The sequence below is a fragment of the Herpailurus yagouaroundi genome, unplaced genomic scaffold (assembly GCF_014898765.1).
Source record: "Herpailurus yagouaroundi ecotype Mexico unplaced genomic scaffold, PumYag 209, whole genome shotgun sequence".
Lineage (NCBI taxonomy): Eukaryota > Metazoa > Chordata > Mammalia > Carnivora > Felidae > Herpailurus > Herpailurus yagouaroundi.
In genome coordinates this window covers 508,297-531,969 of record NW_024412440.1, presented here as the reverse complement: position 1 = coordinate 531,969, position 23,673 = coordinate 508,297, and the positions used below count along the sequence as shown (strand labels likewise).

Here is a 23,673-nt window from a genome sequence, read left to right as displayed (position 1 = left end):
TGATATTTTTCCAATTCCAGCCCCACATTGGCTCCCTGACCATACTGACCTACTATGATGGGAAAGGGCAAGCAGAAGCCACTAGACTAGTGGAAGAAAATATTAAACCAAAAGCAATACCAAATTCCTAGATGGACTGCAGAAATCAGCGCCACCATCAAGGACTTGAAATATGCAGTTGCAGTGATTCCCATCATAACCCCACTCAACTCACCTATTGGGCAAGTGCAGAAGACAAATGGAGCTTGGAGACTGACAGTGGATTATCCTAAATTTAACTAGGTAGTAACTCCAACTGCAGCTGCTACACCAAATGTGGTTTCATTGCTTGAACAAATTAACACATCCCCTGTACCTAGTATGTAGCTATTGATCTGGTAAATGTCTTTTTATCCATCTCCATCAATAAGAAACACCAGGAGCATTTTGCTCTCGGCTGCCAAGGACATCTTCACCGTTCTACCTCACTGGTATATCAACTCTCCAGCTCTATGCCATAATTTAGTTTGTAGGGACCTTAACAACCTTTCCCTTCCACAGATATCGTGCCAGTTACATTGATGACATTATGCTGATTGGACCTAGTAAGCAGGAAGCAGCAACTACCCAAAACTTACTGATAAGACATCTGTATGTCAGAAGGTGGAAGACGTATCTGGCAAAAATACAGGGAGCTCTTACTTCAGTGACATTTCAAGGGGGCCAAAAAAGAAGCACAATACCTAGTGGGCTTTTTTGGACATTAGAGGCAACATATTCCTCATCTGGGTGTGTTAACTCTGGCCCATTTACTGAGTGACCCCAAAACCTGCCAATTTTTAGTATCCCAGACCAAAAAAAAAAAAGGCTCTGTAAGAGGTCCAGGCTGCTATGCAAGTGCTCTGCCGCTTGGGCTCTAGGATCTAGTAAAACCAATGGTGCGTGCAGTGTTGCTCGCAGATAGGGATGCTGTTGGGAGCAAAACCCTGCCATCCTCTGCGAATGGCTACTCTTCTTTGCGAACAAAGGAGCAAGCTCCTTTAGGGCTCTCTTAGTATTATTATACTCTGTGGGTTAGGTCAATGGAAAACTGCAAAAATCCAATCCAGATAGAACTACTAATGGCCCAGGCCACTAGACAGGAATGAAGATTTGAGTCACCTCACCAGACAGGTGCTGGCTGAAGGCAACAGGAATATAGAATACAAAAGGGAGTGGAAGGAAGTACCAGCTATGACCAAGTGAATAGTTAACAGAAATAAGGAATGCAATTGTCATGCATATCTCTCCCTTATTTTGTTATAAGTTTATTTGACTGTGTGCATGTGTGTTAAGAAATATTTTTGTTTTCTTCCCTCTCTTATTTATCATGTAACGTAAAATGTATAGGCTTTATATCATACTATTTAAGTATTGTTAATTTTACAGCATACTATTTAAGTTACAGACATCAGGGAGACAAGGAAACATCACTCAAGGACTTTAGCTCCCCTTTGGTGAAGGACTTAGTGTGTTTTTATTTGTACGCAAAATAGTTATGTTAACATGTTAAAAGGAATTAGGACCTTGTTATTGTCTTTGGAGATTAAGCATGTTTTGAACAGATGTATAAGGTGCCTAATTGACAAAGAGTGAACTCATGAAGGTTAATTTTGTGTGTCAACATGACTAAGCCACAGGGTGCCCAAACATCTGGCCAAACGTTACTCTGGGTGTGTCTGTAAGGGTGTTTCTGAATGAGACTAACATCTGAATTGGTAGACTGAGAAAAGCAGGTATTACTCCCCAATGTGGGTGGGCCTCATTTAATCAACTGAAGATCTGATAGAACAAAAGGCTATTCTACTTAACTGCTTCAACTTTGAACACCAGTCTTCAGCCCTTGAATGCAGCTTCCATCTCAGCTCTCCTGACTCTCAGGCCTTCAGACTCAGACTAGAGTTCCACCAGGAGCTCTCCTGGGTCTCCAGCTTACCAACTGAAGATCCTGGGACTTCTTGCTCCCCATAATTGCATAAGCCAATTCCTTATAATAACACACACACACACACATCTACCTCTCTCTCTCTCTTTCTCTCTCATATATATATATGATATCTAAATATAGATGATATAGATATAGATATAGATAGATATAGATATAGATATAGATATAGATATAGATATATAGATATATATCCTGTTCGTTCTGTTTCTCTGGAAGACTCAGACCAATACAGTGACTTATGGCCCTTTACCCTACCCTCTTGGTGCACATGTGGAATCGTCAATCTCAACACTTTTACCAGATTTTGGTGAAGGTGTCCCTCCTGTCTATGAGGGTTGATCTCAATATTTGGCACAGCAAGCAAGGTATGCAGGCAATGGCCACTGCCACTGAGGATCTTCTTTTGCTGAGGCTTATTAACTGATTTCACTTCCTGCTGCTCAGCAAAATTTTTGAGTTGTGTTGCCATCTATTATCAACAGTTTTATGCTGGGCAGTTTTATGCTGTATCTGTAGAGTCCTCCCAAGCTTCTGTTTATGATTAACTAATATAAGTTGGAAATTTTAATAATGAAAAGATAGGTGTTGGGGCACAGGGGCTGGGTGGCTCAGTCAGTTTAGCATTGACTTGATTTCAGATCAGGTCATGATCTCATGATTCATGAGTTTGAGCTCAGCATCGGGCTCTGTGCTGATAGCTTGGAGCCTGCATGGGATTCTCTCTTTCCCTCTCTCTCTGCCTCTCCACCCCCCCCCCAAAAAAAAAAAACCTAAAAAAGGGTAAAAAAAAAAAAAAAAAAAAAGATGTGGTTTAGAGATAATGCCCTCGTTTTAACTTTTATATCTCAGAATCCTCAGTTGAGGAATATGAAATGGATGAGAAATAAGAAATTAAGAATATGAGAATGTATAGAAAAATTGACTATTCAGGAAGCCAGGAATGAAGCATTTTTTATGGAATAGAATGGGTGATGAATATTATCAAATAGTTCTTACTACAGCTTTTTGCCCTCTACTATATATGTCACAAATAATAGCTATTGTTATAGAGGCACTGAGGAAGAGGAAAAGACATAATAAAAGGTCATTAGCTTATTTAGGACCATAGCACTACCCAAGATGGGAGATTTTTAAATAAAAGTTATGCACCTTTTATTCATACAAGTATGTTATAGAAGTTAATGGTGATCCTGAGAAAAGAAATTGCTAAACAGCAATATTTAAAGGTTAATATTTCTCTAAAGTATGCATAACTCTTTTAAGTTGTAGTGTTCAGAAATATATTTTAAATGTTTAATGAAAATGCCTTTATTATGTCATGTTTCCATGAAAATGTCACTAACCAATGCCACTAACACTATTTTACACTATTTTCTCATTGTTTTTCTTTTGAAGTCAGATGATGTCCACTTTTTTTCACTGTGTAGTAGTGGAATGTTTTTGTCTTCTCTGAAGGTATAGCATTTCTTCTCCAAGTAATGCTTACGTTTTTTGTCCTTTTAAAGAGAAAGTGATATTATCAGCATCAGAATTGCTATTACCATATATTTCACAAGTACTTTTTTTGTAGGTCTCAAGACACCCCTTCAGTCTTCTAATTGTTATTTAACTTTAACTGTTGTGTGCCACATGTTGATGTGTGTCCACTAGGCCAGAATGAAGGTCTGGCCCAAATTTAGATTGATTTCATCATCATTAAATATTGGTTTATAAGGAAACTAAAGAGTGGTTTTCTTTGACCAATTCATCCATTTTATGTCTAGAAACAAATAAACATAAGAGTGTACTTGCTTTCTACATAAAACACCCTTTTGGGGTTTCTATGATTAGGTTTTAAATTTTTTTTAACGTTTATTTATTTTTGAGACAGAGAGAGACAGAGCATGAACAGGGGAGGGGCAGAGAGAGAGGGAGACACAGAATCGGAAACAGGCTCCAGGCTCTGAGCTGTCAGCACAGAGCCTGACGCGGGGCTCGAACTCACGGACCGTGAGATCATGACCTGAGCCGAAGTCGGAAGCTTAACCAACTGAGCCACCCAGGCGCCCCTATTAGGTTTTAATGTATTATACACACTTATGTGTGTGTGTGTGTAATTAATAGCTTATACATCTGAATAAACTGACTTGCAATCAACAAATAGAAGAGCACTGAATAAGCACATGGGTTTAACATCCTCATAAAGGCATTCCAATGGCTTACATTATTAGAATCATATTTTCATTGCCAGCTCTGTCTTCTTCACAGTTCAATTTTCTCTTACCACTTTCCAGAATTACAGGAATACACAGCCTAAAACAATGGTTTCAACAGTGAGTATATGTGCGTGGGGGCAGATCCTACCCATTGTAGGGCAAGTTAGGGAGGATATCATTCTATCACCTCCAGCATTTTACAGTCCAGAATAAAAGGACTTAAGCATATAAATTCATGAAAAACCATTACAGTGATTCTAATGGGCCAATTCCACCATTTTAAACACTGTTTCTCTCTCCCCCTTTCTCTTTCTATCATTTGAGAACCACCGGCCTAAAACATATGGTAGTTATGGATAAATGAGCCTGTGGAAAGAAAATTTCTGTGATATATTTAATGTCTTAATAAATTGCAGGCATAATGGGGGTGCCTCGGTGACTGAATGGAGCATCTGACTCTTGATTTCAGCTAAGGTCATGATCTCAGGGTCACGGGATTGAACCATGTTGGGCTCTGCAATGAGTGTGGAGCCTGCTAAAGATTCCTTCTCCCTCTCCCTCTCACTCACCTCCCCCTCTAAAAAAATAAAAATAAAAAAAAGAATAGATACAATGATATAAGACTTCACAGATATAAATATTCACATTCCCATGTAAAGAATCTACACAAAACAGTATTATTGATCCAAGTATACTGTTGCTTACAGAACACCACTCCATTATGCAGACCTAGATCAATCTTATAATTTTCCATCTGGTTCTGATTTTGTAGACTCTAGTGGCCATTCAACAGAAAGCTGTAACTAAAGGCCTAATTTACTTCTAATGGCAGTGCAGAGTGAAAGCATGATCTCCATGCAGTTTAAGATGTTAAGTGGACAGAAAGTCATGACTATGTAGTTAAATTAAATCAAACAGATTGGATTCACTTAAACAGCTTCCTGCTAATAAGTGTTTCAATGAGATTCTTATTAAGTTAGAGTAAGGACATAATGCAAGTAAGAAATGCTTTCCTGGCGGTGGAAATGCACAAGATAAGAATAAAAGCCAGAAAATATTTTAAAATAATTGTAAAATAAGGTAAGAAAAAAGATCTAAGAGTATATTTTCTGTAAGAGAAAATGTGAAACAAAATTACAGATGAGCTTAGACTCACGGTGTGTGTGTATGTGTGTGTGCGTGTGTGTGCGTGTGTGTGTGTGTGTGTGTGTGTGTAATTAGAATGCATTTGAGGTATATAGTGAATATATACATGTTTGACTAACATTATAAAGTATTTATCCAAATCACAAGAATACTTACTATTATATTATTTTATAAATTTAAGTGTGTTGATACAAATGCTTTCTAAGGAATGTCATCCACTCAAAATGGTGCAGCAGTGAAAACTGATGAAATAAGATCTATGTACTCTGCTCCAGAATCGTTCGCCATTAGCTATGAATAATTAACACACCACTGCCCTTTATTCTAATTTGTGAAGTGATAATCATATGCTCCCTACTTAGTCTTCACTTTGCTATGTGTTGAGAAGAGACCATTTTACACACAGCTAGTAAAGGGAGAAGCCAACATTTAAACCCAGATCATCTGATACCAAGTTCATTTCTCATTTGGTCAGGCAGAGTAACTGAATAAATGATCTGTACCAGACACAGGGACAGAAAGATTATCAATAAAGAATGGCTAGAATATAAAGTAGTGTAAAATCCAGCAATAAGAAATTTGATTTGATATAGTAGGCATCAAATATCCACTATATGCATCATGCATCATGTGAGTAAAGTAAGGAATATGATCATTAATCTGTTCTATGCAAGATATTGAAGGGAAGAGAATTTAGATATTGTAAATCCACCAAGAAGTAATTAAATTCAAGAAAAGACATGAAGTTTTCATGTTAGCTTTCCGAGAAATCTTCCTTGTATGTTTACTGACACGTTCCGATCATCTTGATGGGTGCATCTGGTGCCTAGTGGTGCTCAATAAATATTTTTACCTCCTAGTAGATAACAAAGTGAACAGGATCTGGCAGAAAATAGGTTTGTCTTCATTTTTATGAATTACAAGGATGGAAAACACAAATCTGCCATCCATCAACATAGAGGTAATAATTGAAACCGTAAGACACAACGACTGTTGCAAGATCAAGTGTAGAAAAAGACCAAAAGACTATAAAACATACATTTAGTAAATGCCTGCTTATGGTTCCAGTGTCAGTTCCCATGTTGGTTCTTAAACAACGCATCTGAGGACCTCAGAGCAGATGGTGGAAAAGAGAGAGGTAGTTCAGAAACCGGTAGAGGCTGCTACAGTGAGACTTGGTGATTAAAAGAGGCTCTGGTGTCAGTGATAAATTCTAAAACCAGGTCTGCTATTTCCAGGGCTTTTGACCTTAGTCAAGTTAACTTCTCTATATCTCTGCTTTAAAAACGCGAATAATGTTGGAGCACCTGGGTGGCTCAGTCGGTTTAGCATCGACGCTTGGTTTGGCTCAGGTAATGACTCATGGTTTGTGAGTTCGAGCTCCGCATCAGGCTCTGTGCTGACAGTGTGGAGCCTGCTTGGGACTTTCCCTCTCCTTCTGTCCCTCCCCAACTTGCTCTCTCTGTCTCTCTTTCAAAGTAAATAAATAAACTTAAAAAATATGAGAATAATATTGTCTGCCATATTGGCTTATAGTGAGGATTAAATAAAATAATAAAGTGCTTAGCACTGGGCAGGGATCAAGATTAAGCCTTCAGGTGAGACTACTTGCAATGAACTTTAGCCTAAACTCAGGTGGTTAATGGAGTACTTTCTGGAAGTTAAAGATGAAGACCAGTCCTAGAAGTCCTAGATTGCTGCAGCTACTTGGGAGTCTTGAGCTCCAGAGCCAATCCCACGGACAACGGGTTAAGGACAAGTCTTCAGATGGGAGATCACATTGGCAGCATCTCAAATGAGCTGTTATAGGCAGAAATTGAACAATAGAAAGAGGGAGGGAAGTTTAAGAAATGAACCAATAAAAACAGGGAAAACACATAAAGAAAGTAATTCATAATATAAAAACTGAGGGTAAAGAATTTTAAGATGTAGAAGACAATGAACCCTGATAAAGGTTATATGATGTCTAAATAAATTAAAACTAGTTTAAAATGTCCATGATTTTGGCTAAAGACTTTTAGTGATTCAAGAAGAGAATAAATACAGCAGTGGGGAGAAACTGTGGAAGACATTGATAAGGAATAAACAGCCATATGAGCTTTTCTTAGATTTTAACAGCAAGAATGAGATAAGAAAAAAAAAGAATAAAAGGGGAAATTTTTCTTGAGAATTTGGGAAACCCATATATATTCAAAGGTAAAGGGAGAGAGTTGATGGGGAGAGAAAAAAAACCTAAAAACAAAAATTAGAGCTCGAAAAGGTGAAAATTGTTGTAGAAACAATCAGAATTACAAAGATAAATGTCTTCATAGCCACAGTACAATTAGAGGTTTTTCCTTCATAAAAAGTATTGCAAGAACGATACTTATATTGGAAGACTCAAACCCTCCAGTAAATGAAAGGGAACACACTTTGCTTACACAGGGAGCTGACTGAAAGATGTTTAGACCTAGAATAATATCTATGAGAAAGAAAAAACTTCCATGGGTAACTTGCAATTGGCTGCCATGATTCAGCAATGTGCCAAACTTTTGCCTTTAGCACCCAAGTGGTAAGTTGGAGAAAAGAGGTGATGGTGATGTGTACCACCTGAATACAAATGCAGAACATCTGAATCAATATGTAGAACTGCAACATAGCCAAAACCTACATCTGAAAGATTCAGTCCATTTCCAAACATAAAACTATAAAGTTTTTGACCAAATGAAAATTTTGTTTTTCCTGGGACACAGAGGAAACCCTAGCAAGTGTTTCTACCACTGTGTTTCTACCACATCTGGACTTATACCTGAGAATCCCTTGAGGAAAAGCAAGGTGAAACAACTTGGCTTGTGACATATTACCAAATATTTTATTAAATACTGGATGCCAATTCACTGCACTTGAAATTTCATTTGTGCAGCTGGTCGGGTCAGATATTGGTATAATTTAAAACTTTAGAAATATATGTTTGATCTCACTTGAACTCAAAGTGTTATAAAACATTCTAGGGGCGCCTGGGTGGCGCAGTCGGTTAAGCGTCCGACTTCAGCCAGGTCACGATCTCGCGGTCCGTGAGTTCGAGCCCCGCGTCGGGCTCTGGGCTGACAGCTCAGAGCCTGGAGCCTGTTTCCGATTCTGTGTCTCCCTCTCTCTCTGACCCTCCCCCGTTCATGCTCTGTCTCTCTCTGTCCCAAAAATAAAATGTTGAAAAAACATTATTAAAAAAAAAAAAAAAAAACATTCTAAAAAAGCAACAATAAAACTCTAAAACATGTTCCCCAAAATCATTTTGTGCCAGGGATATGTTCTACATTGATCTAAAATTTGATCTTAATTTGCTCAACCTGCAGGCAGTCATGGTAGCTGAAACCCCTGAGCGTCTTCATGCCAAATAAACACTATATTTTCAGTGTGGACCATCATGTGAAATAGGTTGGAAAGCAGTCCTCTAAAACATCATTCATGCACCCCAAAGTGAAGTTTCCTTGGTGATTACTTAGTAAATTCTAAAAGATTTAATATACAATAAAACAAAATAAGAATACTGAAAAATATAATAGCTGCAACTTTTAAAACCTTAAATAAATAATTTAAGATGTTTAAAATAATTTAGTGAACAGAATTTGCATTTATTATATAGATTCAAATGTATGACATAGGTAAGACAATAGTCATTACACCAAAAATTTGGATAATATAATACAGAACTTTTCTCCAAAATTCAACAAGCTGAAAAACAGACGTGTAGTCTCAGATGGCAACTTTGGCACACAAGTTTTACACTTAATGGGCTGAATTCTACCACTGCTTTCACATTCAAAATGCAATTTTTAAAGTTGAAAATGCTTAGATTTGTAATAGTTACATTAATTATGTTAATGTTTGGGAGTGTGTGTTAGGTGCTAAGGCCATAATGACAATTGTTTATCATAGTTTATACGAAGAAAGTGGAAAATAAAATTAAAAATACAAATCACAGGAAGATAATATCAAGGTTATCAGCCATATAAGTGCATGTATACATACATAATAATAAGAACTTTGTTTTCATTGTAATAAATCAATTATTAGCACTGATCACTGTTATCAAACACTAAACTGATGGTTTCTTCATGACAATAAATTAAAACTATTAAAGAATAAATTCAACATTAAAAAGTATGCTAGAGAAAGCCATCCCAGGTCCTATTGTTCCTATAACCCCTTCTAGGGGGACCAGCCTACACAGGAAGTGTACAAAAAGGTATGTTTCATATCACATTTTCAGTCCCAGCTGCTTGCATTGAAGGTGGGCCCCTCACTCAAGGACAGACAGACAATCCACAGCCACTAAGTGATGAGTAGGTAATGACATCACACAGTAAAACATATGAGTGGATTAATACATAAACATTGTTTGAAGACAAACAGGTAAAATGATCTCACAATCTTATTAGGGAAATACAGACACACTAACTTGAAAATAGAGCATTTATAACACCTCAGCTTAATCAATTTGTTTTATTTTAATATCTGAAATATTGAATTCAATCATTAATATTCTTTCCTTTTAACAGCTCTGAATTCACAAACTGGTTGAAGAAAGGGAGACAAAATACTTACTTGTGATGCTATTTCTCGAGACTGACACAAAGGAAGGAAAAAAGAAACATACAAAATACAGTTTAAACAATGACTAAACAATACATACATGAAACGATCAGCAACAAAGACAAAATATGACAAGTCCCCACTTAGCACTCACATTACAATTATGTGATTCATTGTCTAACACGGGGCTTCTGAATAAAATTAGATAAAGAATAGATTATTATTTTAAAAGCTTCCCAGAAACTTCTTATTCGATTATTTTTTGTTTGTTTGTTTGGTAAAACTGTCTCTCTAATGTTTGATCAAAAGAAAAAGTGGTACAAGTAGAGAAAATAAAACAACTGACAGAAGCTTATAAAGTTCATGAGAGAATATCTGATATGCTTATTGGCATTCAATAATCATTGTTGGCATTAATATCTGTACTGTTTTAAAATTTGCATCTCATATAAAATTGTTTTCTAAAATTTAATACTTCCAAATTTAGATGTTGTAATAAGATTGTTTTTCTCCAATGCATAAATTTAATTCATTTTGAGAAATATTCTGAGTTTTCATATTGGCTGTGAAGTCTAAAACTTGATCTGTCCAGTCACCATATAACCCTTAAGTAATTAGGGGATATAAAAGTCATGCTATCTTATTCTTCAGTTCTAAAGAATAACATTCTATTCACTTTTCAATGAGTGGAAGCAAAATTTTCATTTATATTCTTTGATATAACATTACTCAAGTCTGACAAATCGTCTAGCTTTCTAACCGTTGTCACAAATCTAAACAATGCATAATGAACATTTAATTACAGCCTCCTTAATAAAACTGTTGATCTCAGGATTCTTAACACATGGCCCAAGAAAATAAAAACATTGCTTGAGTGAATAATGGCAGAATGGGCAGCTAGAATTTCAAAACTATTCTATCTTAATCCTTATTAAAATAATTTTATTAATGTGATTTTGTACATTTAAAAATACTACATTTCACCTTAATAGTCAAGAGTTAATGACTGATAGATGGGACAGTCAATGATTAACTATTCCATTAAATCACATGCTTTAAAGTTACAGGATTTCCTAACTGTGAAGGTGACCAACAATCAGAGTAACATATTCCACTAATTTATTGTGCACACCGAAGAGATACTGGTACTTTAATGTGCTTTAAAATGATCTTTTTCTAATTTCTAGTACAATTCTCAGTGGTTACAATATACTTCAAACAAATGGGACTTTCAATACACTGGAAAACGAGGTAAATGCAGTTTCACATTTTCTTACCAAACCACCATAAGAACAAATATGTCTACTAATTAAGAACTTAACAGACTTTGGAAAATGGTACTGTACTATATACTGTATGGTAGGAAATGTCCCTAGTGGGTCTTGGGTAACATTTCATGATAAAAAATAGTAATATTTCTGCAATGAAAAGTACGAATATTCACTTTAAGGGTGCCTGGGTGGCTCAGTTGGTTAAGCCTTGATTTTGGCTCAAGTCATGATCTCACAGTTCCTCGAATCGAGTCCTGCCTTGGGCTCTGTGCTGACAGCATGGAGCCTGCTTGGGATTTTCTCTCTCCCTCTCTCTCTGCCCCTCCCCAGCTCGTGCACACATGCTTTCTCTCAAAATAAATAAACATGAAAAAAAAAAGAATATTAACTTTAAGTGGAATAATAACATTAAAATCTCACAATTCAAGGGGCGCCTGGGTGGCACAGTCGGTTAAGCGTCCGACTTCAGCCAGGTCACGATCTCACGGTCCGTGAGTTCGAGCCCCACGTCGGGCTCTGGGCTGATGGCTCGGAGCCTGGAGCCTGTTTCCGATTCTGTGTCTCCCTCTCTCTCTGCCCCTCCCCCGTTCATGCTCTGTCTCTCTCTGTCCCAAAAATAAATAAACGTTGAAAAAAAATTTAAAAAAAAAAAAATCTCACAATTCAAGTGAGATATTTTGGATTTCGGAATTGTGGATAAAGGATTGTGGACAGAAATGTAGTTCCTCTTTGTCAGCAAGAGCAGCATGAGTCCTTGTGTATCCTGTGTTTTTTGAACCAGGAGATTCTGATGTTTATAAAGATTCCCTTAAATAGACACATATAGACGGTGTAGAAGTCTGGCATGGTGATATATCACCAGCTAAAAGGGGGCAGATCCAGCTGTACCCTACTTTCCATGGACTGATTTCTTGACTCACTGTATGAACCTATGCTGTATTCTCTGTGTTTGTATGAATTCTCCTTCCACCAGTATACAGCTCACCAAAAAGCATACTGTATTCCAGGTCTTTTGTACATGTTACAATTTTAATGATAAATATTCTTCATCATCATTTATCTTCTCAAAGATGTCTGCTAGAGTAGTATTTCCCCTACTCCCACAGACAAAGCAAAATAACTTTTTTTCTCTACATTGAATATAAGAAGATACTAAAGACAGACTAGAAAATGAGTTGGCATGAAATCCCATGTAAAGTTAAATACAACTTTAACTTGTACTTTTTTTAACTTCATGAAATAACAAGGTAGCAAGGCCTAGTTTTTACTTGTGTTTATCCCTACTACATTCTGATATGAAATGTCGGCATTTAATAAAAAATTATCCACAGGATAGGACAGAACTTAACACTTGATAGTATAATCTGAAAAATAATAAATGATTGGGTCTTATATGACTATATATGACTATAAATCTATCAGTTGTTTTTATTAGTTATAAATACATAGTTTCATCAGAAAATGTTATGATTTGTTTTGAAAAATAGAAGCTTCCACTATCATCACTTTTATTTCCTTAGAGTTCATCTGCTTTTGTCTGTTAGCTGGATATGTACTTTTTATCTCTGTTTCTATATAGCATGCCTGATAATTTTTTTTTCAGCTTCTGCTTTCATCTATTCACTTCATACTCTGAAGGAAGAGGAATTAATCTTTTCCACTTATTTGAGTACCTTTGCCATCTCCCATCATTTCAAAATTGTTCAAATATAATTTTGGTCAGATCAAAATTGAGGGCATACTATGACTAAATGCAATTTACAGATGAGCTATACAGGAAATGTGATTACTATTGATTTCCTGCATAATTTTTTTTGTCAGTAGTAATACTGTATTCCTATAGTTAATAACTATCTTATGTTTATTAACTGCTTAATTATGTATGTACTTAATATATCCTAAGGTCTTTGGCAATTGTCTAATCTTTCTGTAAGATATTGAGATATATAAGGTATTCTGTAGATTTCATCTTCCTGAAGAAATCTCTCTGAAACCTTCTGACCCACTCCAGGTTGCTCTTATGCCTAGTGGTCTTTTCAGTGCAATCCTGGGGAGGGATTTCCTTAGCCTCATATTTGTTGCCTGGATTCTACAAAATGTCTGGTTTCTTCCATACCATGATTCCTTTCTCAGTGCATTCATTTCTTTTGGTGGGAGTAGTTTCCTTAGAAAGCAGCCATGGGAAGAATGTTTTTGAAGACAATGCTAAAATATGATTTATCCTACCTTTACACAAGTCTGAAAGGTTTGGCTGAATATAGAATTCTAGTTCAGAATTGGAACTAGAACTAGTTGGAAACATTCCCTCAACATCTTGAAGGCATTGTTCCATTGTCTTTTGGCTTACGGAGTTGCTGTTGGAAAATCCCAAGTATAGTTTGCATGTGACCTACCCCTTGCTCTCCTCCTGAATCTTCTTTCCTTTAATATTCTGAAATTTTATGCTGCTGAGTCTTGATATGAATTCATTTTAATTCATTATAGTGGGCACTTGGTGACCCTTCCGATTTGAAAATTAACACACTTCTATTCTGGGATTATTCTTAAGTTATTACACTGATATTACTTCAATTTTCCCGCATCTCCTCTGTATGGAAGTCTTATCATTCAGATCTTAGACCTCCTGGACTAGTCCTCTAATTTTATCTTTTCTTTACTGTTTCCATTTTTGAAATTTGTTCTAGTTTCCTGGTGATCTCTTCAACTTTATGATATGAACTTTTTTACCTCTGGTATTACATTTTCAGTTCCCAAGGTTTTCTTCTTTCCTAAATATTCTTTTAAAAATTTAGTTTCCTGTTCATCTTTCATCCTTGCAATATCTTATCTTTCTAATATTAATGATCACTTTTCAATATATAACTTTACTAATAATATATATTTGACATAGATAATTTTCAAATGTAAAATTCAGATATTTTAGTAAATTTACCGAGTTGTAAAACCATCACCATAAGTGAGTTTCAGGATATTTTCAATACCCCAATAAACCCCATCATGTTCATTAACTGGTTCCCCATTTCCTCCACCTCACCCTGTTTTAGGCAATTATTAATCGGCTTCCTGTCTGCATACATTCACTTTTTATGACATTTCATAAACATGAAATCATACTATATGTGGTTTTTTGTGTCTGCCTTAACATATTTTTTAAACATTTATTTATTTTAATGTTTATTTACTTTTGAGAGAGAGAGAGAGAGAGACAGACAGAGCAAGTGAGCGGGGGCAGGGGGCAGAGAGAGAGGGAGACACAGAATCTGAGGCAGACTCTGGGCTCTGAGCTATCAGCACAGAGCCCGACATGGGGCTCAAACCCACCAACTATGACATCATGACCTGAGCTGAAATCAAGATTCAGATGCTTAACTGACTGAGCCACCCAGGTATCCCTATCATAATATTTTTGAATTCATCAAAGTAACAGTACATATAAGTAGTTTCTTTTTATTGGTAAATAGTATTCTGTTGTATGGATATACATTTTGTTTATCTGTTTACTAGTTGATGGACATTTAGGTTGTTTCCAAATTTTGGCTATTATGAACAACGCTTCTAAGAACATTCGTATGCAAATGGCAAATCTTTGCATGGATGTATTTTCATTTGTCTTAGGTAAATACTAAGGAATGCAAGTCTTCATTTTGTGCTTTGAAATTGTCTTCTTCTTCAATGATCTATCCTTCCTACATAATTTTTTTCTTCATGTTTGTTTATTTTGGTGCCTTTGAGTTTCATTCTATTTCTTGACATATGGAATTTTTAGTTGTCTTCTCGTATTTAAGAGTAGGGGACTGATAACATTTATTGAAAGCTCCTAGTGAAACATTTTTTATTGAGTTTCATGGTGATCACTGGATTATTGAATATCCCATGTCTACATCTTTAGGCTGTTCACTTGGCTTGGTCAGATTCCCTAGGGAAGACTCTTCTAACCTACTGCTGATGGGTACACTATACAAAATGTACCTTGCACTAAGCTCCCTGAATTTAGTATGTATCACTGCTCTCAACTATGCCTAGTGTCTCCCAGTCCACAGTATCTGTGTCATCTCTCCATTGAAACAATCTTCAATCTTTGTCAGTGTGGAGTGAGGGACAGTAATATGGCTATCTGAACTGTCAAGGGGAATGGGGATCTGACAGCTATCCGAAAAGAATACGTTAGACTCTTCAATTCTAATTATTAAATGAAGTTTCTACCTCCTGAAATCTGGTGTCTTTCTTCAGTTAAAGTAAGACAACCGCGTATTTGAGGCAAAGGTAAATCATTTGAATTCTAACGTGACTTTTCTTGAACCATCTGGTATTTGAGAAAGATGGTGGAATGTATGAGTCACTCTTTCATCTCATCAGAGATGCTAAGGTCTTATTCTTTGTTTTTGTATGGTCAGGAAAAAAAGTTTCCCTCTTCACACAAAATCCAATGTCTTTACTGAGTTATTTAATTGATGCCCCTTTAAAAATAAATAAAAGATTAATTTAAAAGATATGCACTTTAGTGGCACTTTGCATCTTACAAAACTATGATTGAAGATAGATACTCTTCTTCATGTTATCTAAAACCTTTTAAATAAGAAAGCTTATATTATATGTGTTCTTTTAATAACCAATCTTTCTCAAGATTAATTTTTATCTTTTCATGAATCAGACTATAATTACTATATAATTCAACAGTTCTATTTTTGCCTTACTTGGTAAAAGTAGAATTCTGGCTCAACTGTGGCACTAAGTTCATTTTAGATGTAGAATAACATTCATTTCTCGGCCTCTATTAATATATTTTGTTGTCAAAAAATCTTGATGGCTTTATTTTTATCTTAAATTGTTTAAGTTGCTTCAATTTTTATACAACAGGCAAAAATATATGTTCCAAAAGATGAGTTGAATTCAATAAAGGAAGACAACGGGTATCATCTTTATTTAACTCAGTTTCCTTTTATTTCCCCAAGAATATATGTTTTCCATATAAGCTAGAGCTTTGGGGATTTATAAACATTTTAATAAAGTGATCTTTTTTGTGATGGGAAGAATTGACCAAAATGTAGTGTTAAATGCTGCTTCATGGCAATACAAATACTCTATTATCCCTTCCCTACATATAATGTAAACAGAATAAAACAAAGTCCCTTAATAATATCAAATGATCTGAATATGAACTTGATCAAGGGCAGAATTTACTACATTCAAATTGACAAAGCCTATATGTAAGATAAGAGCATGATAATTCTCTGTTGAATGTAAATTTCCTTTATATTTACCAAGTTCAAAAAAGAAATGGTTAATTGCTTAGGTGTGAAAGCCCTTGTCTTCTATTAAAGGTTTTTAATCAAATAATAATTTTTTGGATCCAGTATTCTTAAAATTTTAGGATTATCTGGCTAAACTATCTTACAAATAGCAGAGATGGCAATAAAGTTCCTTCTAGCACTCCTGATCTACAGTGAAAGTGCCAGAAAACACCTCAGAAAAACTGAACTATTTCCTGCTGCCCTCAATATTACTTTTTTAAATGTCAAACCACAAATTTTATCAAATAAACAAAAATCTACTCTTTTACTCATAAAGCTCTTCATATATATATATATATATATATATATATATATGTATGTATATATATATGGATTCACTTATTTTAACACAAACTGGTAAAATGGCTGCATGGATTACTAAAATGCATATAACTGATCTGAGCCTCACAGTTGAGTTAATTTTGCATAGGACCAGAAATAAATATGGCTAACCAAAATTTTAAATACCTTTAAGGTATTTGAGAAGAAAAATATTTCAAGAATATTTCAAGAAAAAATATTTCAAAATATTTATATTAAGTAATTTTATAAATATTGGTAGAATAGTACATTTATCCAAAATTTTTATTTCATAAGAGAACATAATTTAAAAAGTGCATGTTATGGGGAGCCTGGGTGGCTCAGTTGGTTAAGCGTCTGACTTTGGCTCAGGTCATGATCTCACAGTTGGTGGGTTCGAGCCCCACGTCAGGGCTCTGTGCTGACAGCTCAGAGCCTGGAGCCTGTTTCAGAATCTGTGTCTCCCTCTCTCTCTGCCCCTCCCCTGTTCACACTCTGTCTCTGTCTCAAGAATAAACATTAAAAAAAAAATTTTTTAAGTGCATGTTTCGCCAAGGATTTAAAAATTATTTAGAACAACATTATGGGGCCAGATCAGTGTGAATATGTATTCAGCTGTATGAGGCCATCAGAAATTTTGTTCTATATTAACAGATTCTATTTTGCTTTTAAAATGACTGAGCTTTCCTCTGGGAAGGTCTGGTACTACTCCTGGAGGGTTTTATCTTGGCTTCAGAGTAGTCTTTAATCTAGAGTTTGAAAAATGTGAGTTTCAATGCTTACTAACTTCAATTTACTTCCTTCCAAATGTGTGTATATGAAATGAGCAGTATATTAGAAAGCTAGATTGCTTGCCCTGAGAAGCTCTCTTATGTGTCAGAAGGTTACTTAAAATTAATTTGCTACCTGACAATCTAGACATGCAAAATCTTAGATCTACAAAAGGCATTCAGAACCCAAAGTTCATAAACTCTAGAATAGCCCCTTAGCCAACAATGTTTTGTGAAATTCTGACATAGTTTACTTACAAATATTTAAGTTTTTGCCTCTGAGATGACACTATATGTCCAGAAAGCATTCTTTGTCACTTTCTGTGACATATTTTTTTTAGAAATCCATTTCCAAAATTAGAAATGGCTATATTTAATCAGGTTAATCATTAAAATGGAATATTTTGGTATTTCCAAACCTCAGATGTAGTAAGTTTCTGGGACTCAGTCCTGTAGATTCCAATGGGAACATCTCCAGTAGAAGAGCACAACTTCTGGTAAAGTCTGGCATAAGTTCTGATCCATAGGTCATCCTCAGTGATTTTCATCTATAAGATATACGAATCATTTACAAATTACATTAAAAAAATAAAAATACAGTGGTTGTTTTTCACTTTTTAAACGTAGAATTCATTAAAACTTTGAAATCTCAAAGTGACATTCATAAGTGCTTATCCATGTATTGAACTTAGTCATAGCATTTCACTTCAGCTTATCCCTGGGGTTCCTCAAACTTCAGAAGACCAATCACTCAATTTGTGGCAGCAGGACATTATATTAGTTCAATAGAGTAGACAGTAGTCACATTGTATCAGTTCAATATCGGTAGACACTAGTCACTGTTAGTTCACCGGGAGATGTTACAAAACGTGTAGACTTTGTGAATGTTGCAATGATTACAGGCTGCTACTAAAGTTTAGCAGGCAGGGTCTACCAATGTTACAGATGCTACAAGTGCAAAACACACTCCAGCACAAAAAGAAACTGTCCATCCAAAGTCCTAATAACTCTCATAATGAGAAAAAGGTGTAGCAGGATGAGTACGGGGCTCCCAGACAGAAGGCATAATTAAGTACTAGTCATTCTTCACTTATCAAAAATCTTAATAGTTGGCCAGTCACTTCACTGAATACGCTTGAATATAGTGTACTCATTTTTAAAACTAAGGGGTTAAACGTCATGTCAGAAACTGTCTCAAATGCCAGCTAGAAAAAAAAGACACTGGTTCTGAATTTTGTATAGAATTGATATTTTCATGATTATTAACTTAATGTTTCCCCAAAAATTTTTTAAGAATTAAAAAAAAACTATGATGATATTCTTTTAGCACATATTAGAGGAAAAAAGTGACATATATGAGTTAGCCAAACTATACCACAGATGGATTTCAGAAACATCTCTTAGAACAATCTTCTATTCCAGCGAATATTAACTTACAGAGCAAAGAAACCCTGATCCTGGTGTAGTATCCAATCCCAACAGAAGTCTGGTGATAGAAATCATATAATCCTTTACAAATGACTGCAATATAAACAAAATATGTATTTATTATGTGTATGAAATGTACAGAATAGCTCAGTGAGAACATCTTACCATTAACCAGTAAAAGGTTACTTCCCATAACACATCATTAAGCCCCCACAAAAAAGGAAATAAAAATCTATCCTGTCAGTGTCTTAAATACACAGGTACAGTTAAGATGTCCATAAGGAAATATGGGGAATGATTGTTTTATAGAGTATCCTGATATGCTTAAACTTTATGTATGCTATCAGTCATGATAAAAGTGTTTTTAGATTTTTAATACCAAAAAACTATGAGTTAAAAAAAATAGAGAATATTAAAAAAAAAAACCTTGAAAACTAAAATTTGCAAGGGGATATTCTAAAGGGTTTCTTTGGGACTAAGCTCCTTGCTAATAGAATAAATTTCTAATATTTCAGTAAGTCTAATTATTAATGATTAATATTTTAGCATTAAATATCATCATCAAACTATTTGATGTGGTAGCATATATTTTGATATGTTGCTAGAATACTACTCAACAGAGCATTAAGTTAACAATGCTTCCAACTTCTTCAATTTATTCTTAGCTCTGAGTGAAAAGAAAAACTTTCAACCAATACTAGTACATTTTCACCATGCCATGTAATTATTTCATAAACTATATAAAATGACTGTTTTGAATTTGATCTTCAAGTGTTAAAAAAATGAAAAGATTAAATAATTATCTAGTTATTTTGCCTAGCAAAGACTTTTTTTAAAGGTATAATACCTTTTAAATACATTTACTAGACTACTTTGTCCAGTACTTTTTACCAACAGCAAGCATCAGAAAACTAAACCCTCCCACTTAAACAAGCACATAAGGAAACACATCCATTCCCTTATCTCAGGCCAAAGAAATGGCAGTTTGGTTTTAAGGTGTGTTAGTCTTCTTGTAGTTATCAAGAGCAGTGGTGACAAGCACTGTCCAACTTCACTCGTAACTCAGTGTGTGTGCTAAAGAGGACTTTTAAAACACATTCTCAAGAACAAACTGAGGGTTGATGAGGGGGTGGGCGAGAGGGGAAAGTGGGTGATGGGCATGGAGGAGGGCACTTGTTGGGATGAGCACTGGGTGTTGTATGGAAACCAATTTGACAATAAATTATATTTAAAAATTTTTTTAATGTTTTTATTTATTTTTGAGACAGAGAGAGACTGAGCATGAGCAGGGGAGGGGCAGAGAGAGAGGGAGACACAGAATCTGCAGCAGGCTCCAGGCTCCGAGCTGTCAGCACAGAACCCAATGTGGGGCTCGAACTCACAGACTGTGAGATCATGACCTGAGCTGAAGTCGGATGCCCAACCGACTGAGCCATCCAGGCGTCCCAACAATAAATTATATTTTAAAAAAATAAAATAAATACATTCTCAACTACTTAAAACTATTTTCCAATGTGAAAAATTGAAAGCGCTCATGGAAAAGAAAGTAAACTGAGGATTTGGCAAATGACCATTATAAATTATTTTTTTAATGTTTATTTATTATTGAGAGACAGAGAGAGACAGAGCATGAGCATGGAAGGGGCAGAGAGACAGGGAGACACAGAATCCGAAGCAGGCTCCAGGCTCTGAGCTGTCAGCACACAGCCTGACACGGGGCTCGAACTCACAAACCGCGAGATCATGACCTGAGCCGAATGAAGTCGGACACTCAACCGACTGAGCCACCCAGGAGCACCCGTTATAAATTATTTTTGAGTCAGATGTGGTAATACAGCTAATTTGTTCACTGTGTTTGTCACTGAAGTATTCCTTATCCAGAGATCATTTGTCCTGTAACGTCATCAGGTCAAAGACAAGAGGTACGAATGAGCCAAAAAGACAGGGACAGTCCCACCTGATATCACAAAATCCATGCATTCAATCTCATATAATTCAATCACAGAAGAATATTTTTCAGTTTCCTTTAGTATCTATTTAATTTTATTTTCGATAATACTTTTTTCCCCCACCCCTCCCTGACTCCTCCACAGATAATACTTATTTTTTTAAGTAGTCTTCACACACAGCACAGAGCCCAACATGAGGCTGGAACTCATGATGCTGAGATCAAGACCTGAGTTGAGACCAAGAGTTGGACGCTTAACAGACTGAGCCACCCAGGAGCCCCATTAGTACTTATTTTTGAATCATTTGTTTTCCAGGTCCACAAAGAGAAAAATTAAGAAAACTATTAAAAATGTACAAGTGATCTGTGTTTCAAGTGAGAAGAAGAAAAAGGATGACTGAGAAGATATTAATAAAGAAAAACAACCTTCTGGTAAGTTAAAAAAAAAAAAAGTACCACAAGAAACTCAAACACTATACAAATATGGACTCATTTACCAGGGATGAGGTTGTGAGTAATCAAATGAGATGTGCATGATCTGAAGATGCGGGTTCACACTAACCATGGGATAATTTATCTTTCTGAGCCCTTGTGTCTCCTCTATTGTGACTGATAGCACTGCCTATATCAGAGTTTTCTTTGAGGAAGCAAATGATATTATGTCTAGAATAGAATTACATTAATAGTAAATCACTGTACAATTCTAGTCATTAATAATAGTTCTTAAATACATAATATAAACATTTATCCTCAAGAGGATGGGTTCAAATCATTAACCAAAAAAATTAGATGGCATTTAGCATATATCTTAAGAATACACGCATGCTTGTTATATAATTTTAGAAATTTACTTATAATTTCTAATATCTTTTTTAACCCATAAATGACTACTCTTTACCTATCTGAAAAATGAAACATAACATATCTTGTCTGATGTCAGGCAAAGCTAAATAGACAGTTACTACTTTGAAAATTATTGTTCTAGTTCACGCTTTCGGCGCTAGCTTCAGAAAACACCAACTTCCTACATTTGTATTTATAACAACAACAAAAAAATAAGGTATAATGAAGAGAAAGAAATAACCACTGCTTTCCACTTCTACAGAACAGTTTCCCTTCTATTTACCCCATATATTAGCCTTTCTAGTGAGATTTTATTGAAACATAAGATACCAGGGCTAAGAAATCTGAAAAACATTGGTGCATAATGACATCCACCATTTGACTGCTAGTGACATAAAATCTTCAGTTTCAGGATTGCTCTTCAATCCCTTAAGAGATCAGAAGTATATGTGTGGGAATGGTGTGTGGGGGTGGAGGTCCCCCTCTTGGAGTGCCCAGATAATGTGTCTGGAAACTTCAGGGTGAACAGGAGTGTTTATTCTCCTCTGTTGCATTTGTTCCTGGACTCATCTGGCATAAGCAGATGGTTTGTGACATTGCTAGAGGCATATTCAGGGGCATAATTAGCCCGAAGGCCAGCTCTAACTATCTTCAGATTAGTTTATTCAGTCAAGCATTGCAGAAGAGGGTACATAAAATACATAATCAAAAAGAAAATAGCACAACAAAATGTTTGAATACGTAATTTGAGATTAAAGCTATCAAGTAATTTAAAGCTCCATGAACACCTTTTTTCTCTTAATAGAAACATTTATAAATTGTCTGATTACTTGAGTCAGAGAATATGAAATATTACTGCTGTTCAGTTTCTGGTAGCCTTAAAGAAAGATTAAAATATATTGGTGCAAAATAACATCTCTAAATATCTTAGCTATGATCAAATGACCACGTTAACTTTGGCGTTCAGGAACAAACTAAATGTGTTTTAGATGTTGCAAAATCTTTTTAATATATTTTCTAAGGTATGCAATAATTAATGGATATTTAAAACATCTTTGGTTTATCAGTTTATTGACATCAATTTGGTGTCTTATTTCCAAAAAATGTGCATTATGAAGAAGGGTGTCTTTTTTTTACTATAATCATTTTTTTCTTAGCTTCTTTTTTTTACTGTGGTAATATGCTGAGAGTAATAGGCAGAATGTATTAAAATGTCACAGTAAACACTGTAGGACACTGATGCTAAAGAATGACTAAAAATTATTTCATAGATTATTCTGAAAAATAGTGTTTTTCTTACAAAATATTTCACAGGCACATTTGTCATGAACCACACAAAATAAAACACTGAATTACTTCCAAAGCCAATCTTAAGGTAACAGCTGCATGAGAAACACTAGAGGGATTATTCATTTAATAAAATCTAAGTGAGATTAGGATAAATACGGTAGAGAGAAAAGAAGGAAACACCACATACCTGATACAGAAGTGTGTCCAACATACTGATGCTGAACACCCTCCCAGCAGCAAAAGGAAGTCGAAACATAAAGGCCAAATTAGAACCTTTCTCTCGTTCTTTCTGTTCAGAAATTTGAAATGGAAAAATTTGTGAGGATTCTATATTTTACGTTCTTCTGCTTATGTTTTCCTGATACATGTGAAGAAGATATTTTCATTAAATGGTTGGTGGCTACACATGTACATGACTTCACACGTTGTGGTAAGTGTATGTAACTGCATTTTTAATACGTCCCTTTATTTTTCATGACCAAGTTTTCTTCACCAGTTAAAGTACCCAATAATTAAGGAAGGTTAATCCTCTCATATATTAAACATGTGTTTACTCTTTCAAATTTTTATTTAAATTCCAGTTAGTTAACATACAGTGTAATATTGGTTTCAGGTGCAGAATTTAGTGATTCAACACTTACTTAGACACTGGG

General features: G+C 35.3%; 1 protein-coding gene across 12 annotated transcripts in view; it reads right to left on the bottom strand.

Moving 5' to 3' along the window:
- Window positions 1-23,673, bottom strand: part of KCNT2 (potassium sodium-activated channel subfamily T member 2) — a 361,485-nt gene that overhangs the window by 34,083 nt on the left and 303,729 nt on the right. For 9 of the 12 annotated variants that reach the window (XR_005784134.1, XR_005784135.1, XM_040453583.1 and 6 more), the window contains 4 exons: window positions 23,208-23,309; window positions 18,949-19,032; window positions 17,931-18,059; window positions 9,892-9,912 (listed from right to left, as the gene is read on the bottom strand). Coding sequence is in view for 10 of the 12 variants with exons in the window: in XM_040453583.1 (XP_040309517.1) it covers window positions 9,892-9,912; window positions 17,931-18,059; window positions 18,949-19,032; window positions 23,208-23,309 (336 nt within the window). In the remaining 2 variants the exon portion in view is untranslated. The remainder of the gene's footprint in view (window positions 1-9,891; window positions 9,913-17,930; window positions 18,060-18,948; window positions 19,033-23,207; window positions 23,310-23,673) is intronic. The other 3 variants (XM_040453585.1, XM_040453586.1, XM_040453588.1) reach the window with 1 other exon arrangement.